Consider the following 11,397-nt stretch of genomic DNA (forward strand, 5'->3'; position numbering starts at 1 on the left):
CGTCCCCGCAGGACTCCAGGCAGCGCAGGCCCGCACCTTGCGCGTCGTCTTCAGAAAGCGCCAGCGCGGGGCCAGCTCCGCAGGGCTGTGGGTGCCCGGGGCTCGCTTCTGGACAGGTGGACGCGCTGCCCGGGCCGCGTCCCCTTGTCCTGCGCGCAGGCGATGCTGCAGGGCCACGGCTGTCCCGCCGCCCGGTGCCAGCTGGAAGGAGCGAGGGGGTAAGTGCAGGCAAAGCGTTCCCTGCTGCCCCCGCTCCTTGCGAAGCCCCAGCACCGTGAGAAAATTAAATCAGGCCCCTTGGCACTGCCATGTAGCTCATGGCATCCATAGCAGGCCGCCCGGAGGGGCTGCCACTGTGGCCTGCACAAGTCGCCCTCTTCTCCTATGGACCATGCACTTGGTTTCTTTGTCCGGAGTTTCCTTCCCGCTTCCCTGCAGCTTCATATGCGACAAGAGAGCCTATAAGCTCCCCAATCACCTCTTTCCAGCAGTGGGTCTGTGACCACACCAATGCATGCGAGTCGCACAGTCGGTGCTTTAATTTTTTTTCACGCCCTTCTTCAACTGAAACAAGCCAACCTGTTGCACCAGCAACGTTTTTAAGCACCATGCTGCCTGTGTTTCCAGTGAAGTGTAGCTGCTTCTTTTTTCCACCCCACAATAGTTATTCCTTCTTGGCCTCCGTTATGGTATTTTTATCCCCACAGCCCCAAAATAAATAAATAGATACATAAATACATAGTTTCTGCAGTGCTTTTGGACATGCGATTTGTCATAGGCGGCGCAGGCAGATGTTTGTAAGAGCCCTTGGTTAAAATATTGGCAGCGTGCTGCAACTGAACCGTGAGAGATTTCCAAAATAAATGTAAAACAAGAATGTGAGCCTTGTGTGGAAACCACTTCCGGGGTAAGAGCCGAAGGTCAGACACCGAATTAGGATTTATCAGCTGATCTGACTGTTGAAAGTCAGCGTCGTTTATACGATGCCAGCTACATAGAAGACCGATTCTGCCAGCTATAGGTACGTTTCTACTCGGCCAGGAAGGTTCGACGTCTCAAAGCGACGCCGTTTTCTAGGCTAGGCTGCAAATGGGACAAACACATTTGCAACAGAGGACACCCGCGCCTTTTAATGGCGTTCTTCAGAGATCGTTTGAAACGCTTGTTTGGTGGTTTCTAAACATTTTCACTGAGTGCCTGACATGCAAATATTGCAATGTTATGCTAGGTAGCAAACAAGAAAGGGTACTTGGCCAGCCTACCCGTATTATTGGGATAGAATGAACCAATATGAAAGGCAGGCGACTAAATGAAATAGCTAAAAGTAATTCAGTAATAGGGTTAGATTTGAATGTTAGCGAAAGACAGATGCCAACTTCTGTTAGGCTGTCACGAAATGCCTTTTCGACAATGCAGTGGTTATTTTAATCCCTTTAAATAAATGATGAGGTTGTTTTCTGTGTTAGTTGATACTGTTCATTAGAGCCATTCAAGGTGTTTTGACATAAGTAATTGTAACAGTGTTCCAAGTAATCCTCACTTAATGAGTTTTTAAAACTGAAGCCTTACAGATAAAAAGGAGAGACAATGAGAGCCTTTTTAAAAAGTCCAGATGGTGTTTTTATGCTGAAATCAAAAGGAACGACTATAGGAAGACATGAAAATTCAGACATTGTTTTGAAGGTACGTGCATAAAATTCATTATAAATCTTGATGAGGGCGCACTGTATTAGGTCTGAACTGACATGCCACAGAAAGCAATTACACCAAGCAGGGGAAAGTTCTTCATCTGTTACTTCATAGTTAGCACGCTTTCGTGTATGCAACAGATGTACCAGTCATTCATTTTTATTGCTACTGGCTTGTATGTTTTGGTCAAATTCAGTCCAAAATAAAAATGAGGAAAAAAGCACAAGAATAAGCTTGCCAAAATATACTAAATAAAACAGAAAAAGAACACACCGCATTTTGCACACGTGAATGATCAGCTGACGTGGGTGACTTCCTCTGAGGCCAACGAGATTTTAATTCAAGAGTAGCTGGACTTGAACTCACTAAAACTCTGATTATTCTGATCCATATTTCTGGCCACTTTTTCATACTGCCAATGAAATTGTTGAAACTCTTTTTTTCACCTAATTTTGGTTTCAGTCTGCAGGTGTGGAAGAGCACCACGCAGTCATTGAATTCAATGATTCAGAAAACAGTCTTGTTCTTCGAGATTTCAACTCTCTTCACGGTACATTTGTTAATGATTGCCAAATACAGAACGCAGCAGTGAGAGTGGGTCCAGGAGATATTCTGCGCTTTGGTTCAGGAGGAACGTCCTATGAGCTAGCGATAGAAAACGCTCCCCAGGTAATGTCCAATGAACTGATCGCTGCTTCATCCTTTTTAAGGTAGCTGCTTATGAATGTTTTCTCCAGATTTGAAGTCCTGGTGCTCTGAGACTTGGTAGGAATTTTTTCTCCGGAGCCTGTAGAAATGTTGTTTGTTGATTCACACACTTAAGCGAGATCAAAAATAAGTCCTGAATTCTAGAGGTTTTGGTTGCATGTGTATTAAAGCAAAAGAAGACAGTTAACTAATTCTGTGATCATATTAGATATGACTATACCAAATGATCAGATCCTGAATCTGTTTGGTCCCCCTTTCTCAGCCAGTTCTCCCACTGACTTTAGATGACAGTGCAGAATTAAGGCACTTTCGGTATGTACTGAGTTACTTTTATTAAACCCGACTTCTTATGTTAATGTACCAAGAAAATAAAACCGTAAGATACATTCTTTTACTATTATTAGTTTCCTGTTTTGTGTTCTGCACTCTTGTAATTTCTTCATTTCTTGTTCTTTTTTTCCCCTTATCAACTTATCTAGTTGCCTTTCTCCTTTTTCACAATTGTTCCTCTTTCTTTTATGCATTGCAGTAGTGTCTATGAGCCTCAGTCAAGGTTCGGGACCCCGTGGTGCCAGGTGCTATACAAATACAGGACAAAGAGCTGGTGCTTGCCTTACTTTGTATTCTTTCTTCTTTCTTTTGCCCTTTTCTTTGCGTGCTCCATGTTCCCTTTCTCTGATAGTACTGCTTGCTCTCTTAGTAGTCCAGTGGGTGGATTTTAGGAGTGTACTGGTGGACGGTGAGAGCCTTCTAGGTCCGGCTATGCTTCTGATTCTAGATATAAGGGCGTTTCTAATGAATAGAAATTTAGTGTGATCACCCTACTCCAATAATAGATTAAACATCTGCTTTTTTTTAAATCTGCTTTTTTTTCCCCAAGTTTGTATAGCTGGTTCTGGTTTTGAGGTGAGCTGTGTTTCGCTTGGAGGAGCCTCCCCTGTAAAATGCCAGGAATAAATGCTCACAGATCTCTTGTGTGTGGGGCCTGGAAAATAAGAAATCTTTAGCTCCCTCTGCTGAACAAACTCATCTCTTCATCTGGAGATTTAAAACCTTGAAGCATTCTCTTCCCAAAATGCTGACTGGAGTGCAAAAAGAAGCAGGCCTTGGAAAACCTTAAAATGTCTCAATTTTTTAAAGTAGTATTTTTTTAGAACTGACCCCCCACCCCCCTTTTACCACCATCTTCAAAAGCTATAGGGTAAAAGGAACTGCTTGTAGAAAACAGTTGTATTTTAAATTTTTCATACAAAGGAACTTTATCCCTTTTCAAACCCAAAAGTGAACTTGGATCATTTTTACTTCTTTTACTTGACGACAGTATCACTCATGTCCATAGCACAATGCAGGAGATTGGTGTACCTCAGCAAAAGGAACGGCGTCCTCTGTGCAAAAGGCAGACAGCCTTGCTCATGGTATAAAAAAAGTATTCACAGGTACAGGAAAAATGACATTAAAACATATAATGCTGGAAAACCATCATGGTATAGTGAGGCAGGGTCACCAAACTTTCAGGGACATTTATGTTGGAAAGAATTGATGAGAACCAGTAATATTTGTATTGCCCTACATCTTGAATTCTTCAAGGAAATGCAGCTTCTTTGAAAAGGATGAAAACAATCATGTCAATTCAGGTCTTTTCTTTCTCCTTTATTTGAGGAGAAATGCATAAGGACAACTATAGTATTACAATACATTGCTATTCCCAAACTGCAAAGATAGAAATACTGTCGAAGTACAGAAGTTAACAGAAGTGGGTTAATGGGCCCATAGCCTCTATCACTCAGGCTAATGCTGGGCATATTGAATACAGTGATTCTCAACCAGAGCCTGTGGTACCCTGGGCTCCTGCCAGGTCCTTTGAAGGGTGCCACAAGGTACAGATAAGCACCGGCTCAGGCTTGTTCCTGCCTGGCCAATCGCCCACCCCCATTCCCTGGTTCCTCTACAAGGAGGTAAGCACGGTAATATAGAAACGAGTTTTCAGAATAGGGTGCCACTCAATTCACTAAAATTGAAGTCCAGCGAGGGGTGCCTGAAGTCCAAAACGGTTGAGAACCGCCGATCTAGACCATTACCTCTTTTTTGCCATAATTGTAAAGGTTAATCACATCTTTTCAAATATTAAAACTGGCAAAGATGTTGAATTGCAGCATCCCAACCAGAACAAATGTAGCATCTTGAAATTACAAATGCATTTGAAAAGTAAACTCAGAGCCTTTTCGTTTTTCACCTGGTAACACCTGAGCATCACAAACACCTACGCAGAGCAGGGAGCTGAATTCATATTGCTGCATTAGGTATGTGTGATGTTATAAACTCATGCAAGAAAAATACTAAACCCTGAACTGTTCTTATTGGCCAGAATATTTTCATACAGTTTGCTTCAAAACGTATTTGTCAATTTAAAATGTTTTAATGTATTCTGTTTATATCCTAGGATGTGTGTGTGTTGTGTAAAGCATTTCAAGGACGAACCTTGTCCTTTTTCTCCACTGTTGACTATTTAAAGAAGACTGAGAAGAGGGCAAATATACAGTTCAGCATTTTGTGCTATGTCATTTCCTTACTTCCGAGAGAATTTTTGGTATTTATTTTCCACAACAACTGAAAGCAAAAGCTAAACTCTGAGGAGCTGATAAGCAAACTCTTAGTGATAAACAGATTTAAAAGAATAAAATAGACAAAATATTGTTTGATTCACCAAGCGCGTATCTTTTTCCAGCTGCAGCTACTCCACAGCCAAGAGATTCTTTCAACCTAGTCCTTTTCCTTTTTTGGAAAATCAGTACAGTCGTGTCATGCAGAGCGGTTCTTTGCCCAAGAAGCATAATGTTAATGCATAATAATAGAAGGAATACTAAAGTACAGGGAGCAGTACTAACCTTTGCTACAAACTTGGGTGACTTCTAGAAGAGATGCATGGTCTGCCCTTTCTGTGGAGAGAGGTGTGTTGATGGCAACACTTGATTTCATGGGCCATGCAGCGAGTAAAAGCCCCATACTTCTCCCCTGCAAAATTCTGGGTGGTTTCCTGTAGCAAGAGATGTTTTGAACAACATGGTTACTAATTGCGAGTGCAGCTGTTCCTTTGCTATACATCCCTCCATTTCTAGAAATGAGCTACATCGATGGCTCAGGATTAGGGGTGGGTTCTGGTTTAATACTGACCTAGAAATCGGATATACGGTAGGAAGAATACTGCCAAAACCACATGGGCTGTTTTCATTGTATTTCAACCACACTCACTGCACCATAGGCCTCTTTTTAGTCTTGGATTTGATTGTCCATCATTCTTAAGGATTGCTTACCTCTAACCTGTGTCATTTATTTGAAATGAAGGGCTCTCAGGCTGGATACATCTGATCTCAAGTCACGTCTCCTGTAGGCAGCTTTGCTTCAGAAGATTCCCTAGAAGGATCCTTAACCTTGAAGTGACTGATACAACCCAGCCCTGTTGAAACAAAAGAAACGCATGTCTTTGTAATCAGCTAGAATTCTTGAATCTTTTCAATAATGTGAAAACTAAAGGAAAACTAGTATGTATTTTGATGAAGCCCATGGCAAAGTCTTGCACAAAATGTATTAAGGAAGCCATGACCTAATTCAGCCAAGTACTTCAAAACATGCCTAACTTTAAGCATGTGGATTGCCCTGTTAATTAGAGTTTGGTTTCCACTATGGTATAAGGTACCAGTTTATGTCTGAATGCCTGAGGAACATCTGTATTTATTCTAAATATTCATGCACGGTTTGGATGAGTAAAATTAACCTTTGCTTGGAAGCGTGGGTGACTGCTGAGAGAGATTCATGGGTCATGCACTCTGGATAAAGCTGCTATGTATTAGCTGAACAAAGATCTGACAAATTTGGCAGACGGACCCAATGATTTAGGTTAGCTAACACTGGACAAGGCTGTAGAACAACTTGGTGAAGCCACGAGGAGTGGGTGCAGCATGATGAAAACCAAACGTCAAAGTTGAAAATTGCAACATAAAATACATTGATTGGAATTATTCTTCTTAAGTATTTTATTTCACTCTCTGTATAATATTGCATTCTCTTACCCCGTGTAGATGTCCTATCCATCACTGAAACGTCGCACAGCATGGTCTGGGCAACTACAGTTCGTTGCGGAGACAAAACTTTATACCCCTTCAACCAGTCCTTCTCAGCTTCCTTTTCTCCAGTCTCAGCAATCAGCTGGTGTTCACAACAGTTGGGTGCCCGGAGCAAATGGCACTGCACCCTGTCCACCTGTCAGAAAACGGCCTGTAAGTGCTCGGGGCAGAATGATGACATCTTCTTGCCCTCCAGATGCATTCAATAGGCCTCCAGCAGCCAGACAAGGTATTTCTTGTGCTTTCGTTAGCTCTTCTATACGACAGTAAAACTGACAAAGGCTTGTCAGTGATATATTTTTCTTTTATGTCTGGCGGTAATAGAATTGAAATAGAATCTGGGACTGGGACCAATTCTTCTCTCAAACCAGTTTCTCGGGGATATAATTCTACTAACCTTAGTGGAGATGTGTCGATTTATATTAATAAATGATAGGTGAATTAAGCGTGCAGACCTGACCTAGTGTCCTCTGAAGTCAGCAGAAGACTTGGCATTGTCTCCGGTGGGTATTGGAATAGGTCCATAGTACAGTTCTGCTGTTTGCTTTAGCAATGAGAAATATTCATTGCCTCAACTACCTGGCATGAAATTATCTCTGGCTTTTGTATGTGAGGGTGGAATTTGCACAGTTATACTACATGCTGTATTTTTCTTTGGTGATTCACTCAACAACTATAATCTGTTGGTTGGAATAACCTTCCACTACCTCCCACCCCATTTTGATCTGTGGTTATCAGTTCTTTTCACTTCAAGAAAGTTACATATGGAGTCATACCTTGCATAGATTTCCTTTGTCCTTGGAACAAGACAGTGTCACAGTCATAGCCAAAGCAGGTTTCTGGAGTTGTAATCCCAACTACAACTGAAGAAGCTGAATCTAAAGTTTTAACTAAGGTTGGCCAACATAAACCAACCTGCCAGCAAGATTTTGTGCTGTTCTGTAATGGGGATTTTGTAGTATCTCTAATGTACTGTTGCAGGGGTCAGCAAAATAGCCCGCAAATTAGACCTGACTCACTAAGCGATTCCATCTGAACTGCAAACCTAGGATATCAGCAGTAACATGAATTCAGTGGCAGAGAAGGTGCTGACTGGGTCAAAAACACAGCAGGGAAAGGGATGGCAGCTCACCTTTGGAGCAAACTGTGCTAATTTGGCCTGCCACTCCTAAAAGATTGCTGGCCCCTGCACTACAGCATTGTATACATCTGATGTCGGTTTTTCTTTTTCTTGGGGGTTTTTTTGTATGTAGTAATATGCAAAATTAGAAAAATGGCAAGTCCCCAAATTGAAATGCTCCTAAATGTTGCAGACACTAAAGTGCTGCAATTATGTTAGCCCAACATCAAGGCTGTGATTGAAGACTGCACTTAAGCATGTGCATAACTTAAAGTTAAGTTCTACTGCAGTTAATCGGACTTGCTTAATACATGTGTAAGTGCTTTCAGGAATAGGGATGGATTGAAACTTGTGCTTAAATGTTTACCAGAATTAGGGCCGAAGTGATCCATATGCACATAATCACAATGTTATAGTTAATATAGTCATAGTTATTCATACCCCATATGTCATTGCATTATAGCGGAGAGATGCATAGTTAAATAATGCTGCATATTCAGAAAAACCTGCAGTCATTATACCTACTCCTCAGCTTGGCAAATTTTCACATATAAAAACTATATTATTCTTCACTGGTGATGCCGTGCATTTGTGTCAATGAGTGTTGTTTTAGTATGTGTTGAAATGTATTTTTTGTTTTCTTTTTTGTGGTGGCTTGGATAAAATTAAGAATTGGATAAAATATGGAAATGATTGTTAGTTTAGAAAGCTTGTAGATAAACTAAATAGATAAAGATGAATTAATCATACTTGGAACAGCTTCACTCTATGTTATTGTAAAGGCAAAAAAACCTTCCTATTATAATTTCATCTTTTTTAATTATTAGTTTTGACAAGTGTACCAGGAAACAGTCACTCTGGAGCAACTGGAGTTCCATTCTCAAGAATAAATACTGTGGATTTACTTCTTCAGGAAAAGGTAACACACAAGCATAACTGCATGGTAGGTAATTAGAAGCACTGTTGATCTCAACAGGAACATATTACATGTCAGGACAAGTTGTTAAGTAAACGAAGCAGAGATGCCATATAAATAGCATGTGTAAATGGGTGGTGGTGATGTTTTCTTCACTTACATCAAGCTACAGTAACTGAGTTCAAATGGACTACTCACATAAAGAAAGGAGTTGTCCTGGAGCTGGCGGATTTCAGAGTGAGGATATGTAGAGCATCTAATACGAGTACCTGACAATTATTACTAAAGTTATTTAATATCACCATGTTTTCTCGCATAAAACACAGCCCCAAATATAAGCTACTCCTCCTTTTTGAAAGACGGAATGAAAAGAAATGATTTTTCCAGAGTCATGTTTGCATAGAGCAGGGACAGAGCCTAACTTCAGCTGAATCGCCTTCCCTTTCTAGCATAACTTAAAGCTGAATCCCTAGCTACTGCTGAAGACTGGTTGTCCATGGGTGGCTCTGTAATTCTGAAAAGAGCTGAAGAGGCTGTGTTAAACAGCTAAAGAGGCTGTGATATTGGGAGAGACCAGGAGCAGCTGGCAGATAGCAAAATTGCCTTAGGAGAGATGATTGTGAATGCCTCTTGAGTGAAGAGCGGTGAGCCGTTATGTCAATTGACTCCCTCAGCTACTTGAACAGTGATATTACAGCTGCTGCACCAGGGTGCTTCCAATCGTTGGCCGAAAGTCAGCTTCCCTGCTTAAGACATGCATCCTAGTCTTGGGGGGACTGATTTTGGGGGGGAAGAGTGCATGCTGTATGAGAAAAAATACGATATATTGTATAGTACTAGAAAGGTCAGGCATAGTATTTTGTAGACAGAACATTTACAGGAAATTCTAGTGGAAATAATTCAAAACCTTTTTTGGAACATGTCCTGCACTGCATCTTCAGCTGTATATAATAGTCCTAATTTAATCTGCCCTCAGGATGAAGCAATTCTAAAACTGGAAAATGAAATCAGTCGTCTTGTGGGTCTTGAAAGCGAGTCCAAACATAAAGATACAGTGATAGCAAATCTTCAGGATGAAATTGCAGTGATGACAAAGAAGATGGCTCAGGAGGCTGCTAGGAATGATGCTGAGTTTACTCAGAAACTACTCAGCTTTGAGCAAGATATTAGAGCAAAAACAGAAGAGATTAAAGCCTTGAAAGAGCAGGTATTAAACACTTCAAGGGATGTCTGTCTGCTTTAAGATTCAAATTTCGCTCTGAAGTTCTCCTGTTTGCTTTAGCAATGAGAAATATTCGTTCACAGGTGCAAGAAGCAACTTACTGCTGGACCTGCAAAAGATTAGAGCAAAGAGTATATTTTTTTCTTTCAGTTTGCTTACTTTGTGTATGGACACCCCTCTAGGAATAGATACTTCTGTTGTTTCTGTTGTACAAGGAGATGGTTAGCTCCCCCAGTTATTTCTGTGGGTCTTTTATATGAATGCAGGATAGAGGAGACACTTTTTAAAATAGGAAAACTGGGGGTTGCAGTGGACAATAAGGTGAGTATGAACCAACAGTGCACCCTGGGTGTGAAGAAGGCTAATGGCATACTGGGTTGCATTAGTAGGAGCATGGCCAGCAGATCAAGGGCAGTGATTCTCCCCTCTATTCGGCGCTGATGAGGCCACATCTGGAATATTGTGTCCAGTTTTGCACCCCCACACACACACGCACACTACAGAAAGGAAGTGGACACATTGGAGAGTGGAGGGCAGCAAAAACAGTTTGGGGGCTGAGGCACGTGACTGGTGAGGACAGGCTGAGGGAAATGAGATGATTTAGTCTGCAGAAGAGAAGACTGAGGCGGGATTTGACATCAGCCTTCAAATACTTGCAGGGTAGATCCAGAGAGGATGGAGCTGGGCTGTTCTCAGTGGGGGCAGATGGCAGAACAAGGAGCAATCGGTTCAAGTTGCAACAAGGGAAGTTGAGGTTGGATATTAGGAAATTCTCTCTCACTAGGAGGGTAGGAAAGCACTTGAACAGGTCACCCAGAGAGGTAGTCGAGCCTCCATCCTTGGAGGCTTTCAAGACCCGGCTATACAAAGCCTTGGCTGGGATGACATAGGTGAGGCTGGTCCTGCTTTGAGCAGGGTGCTGGCCTAGATGGGACCTGCTGAGGTCCCTTCCAACCTCATTTCTATGATTCTATAGAATATCACTGTGAAACCCTGCAAATTGGTGTGATGGCTGAGGCATGTGTATTATCTGAGATTCCCTTTTAATAACTTTTATAGACTGGATTTTAAATATACAGCATCTCTTTTAAAATATGCAAAGAACAAGAGAAGAGCAATACTTTAAAAACTGGATACAAAGTAGGCTTGTATTTGTGTCATCTATTGGTGATTGTTTTCTGTAAGCTGTCCACGGCTGCGGTTTTCTTTTCTGTTGCAAGGACAAGTTGCGGATACAGCTGTCCTTCTCACAAATGCTGCTAAACCAGTGAATTCCCTCCTTCCAACTTTCTAATAATCCCCTTTGAATTAGGCTCAAAAAACCAGTTATCTCAGCAGTGGGAAATGTATATTTCCTTCCTTTGATTGTCTCTAAGACCATGATAGGGAGAGCTACATAGCTAAGTAATGTGCTTGATCTTTATTCGTAACAGAACGTTTTCTTTTTTTTAGCATTTTTAGCTGCTTTTCTATATAAAAGCTGCACATATTAACAGCTTTTAAACGACACATATTTCTGAAGGTTACTTTGTTAGAATTTTCTGCCAGTGTACAAGCCATACATTTCCTATCTAGATTATTGATTGTCTCTGCTCTTTACATTTTATTTTCGATGTGAACA

At 41.4% G+C, this 11,397-nt stretch overlaps 1 protein-coding gene and 1 long non-coding RNA gene across 6 annotated transcripts in view; one reads left to right on the forward strand and one right to left on the reverse strand.

Moving 5' to 3' along the window:
- LOC109293783 overlaps positions 1-6,452 on the reverse strand; it is a 19,729-nt gene extending 13,277 nt beyond the window's left edge. The window contains exons 1-2 of the long non-coding RNA XR_002096400.1: positions 5,569-6,452; positions 5,283-5,431 (exon numbers count right to left, since the gene is read on the reverse strand). This is a non-coding gene — a long non-coding RNA (uncharacterized LOC109293783). The remainder of the gene's footprint in view (positions 1-5,282; positions 5,432-5,568) is intronic.
- FHAD1 (forkhead associated phosphopeptide binding domain 1) overlaps positions 148-11,397 on the forward strand; it is a 57,365-nt gene continuing 46,115 nt past the window's right edge. For all 5 annotated transcript variants that reach the window (XM_019511882.1, XM_019511881.1, XM_019511884.1 and 2 more), the window contains exons 1-6: positions 148-217; positions 1,564-1,683; positions 2,152-2,358; positions 6,474-6,747; positions 8,466-8,557; positions 9,531-9,761. In XM_019511882.1, coding sequence (XP_019367427.1) covers positions 1,588-1,683; positions 2,152-2,358; positions 6,474-6,747; positions 8,466-8,557; positions 9,531-9,761 — 900 coding nt within the window. In that variant the 5' untranslated portion in view covers positions 148-217; positions 1,564-1,587. The remainder of the gene's footprint in view (positions 218-1,563; positions 1,684-2,151; positions 2,359-6,473; positions 6,748-8,465; positions 8,558-9,530; positions 9,762-11,397) is intronic.

The sequence above is a fragment of the Gavialis gangeticus genome, unplaced genomic scaffold, assembly GCF_001723915.1.
Source record: "Gavialis gangeticus isolate Ggan-Ray unplaced genomic scaffold, GavGan_comp1, whole genome shotgun sequence".
NCBI classification, from domain to species: Eukaryota; Metazoa; Chordata; order Crocodylia; family Gavialidae; genus Gavialis; species Gavialis gangeticus.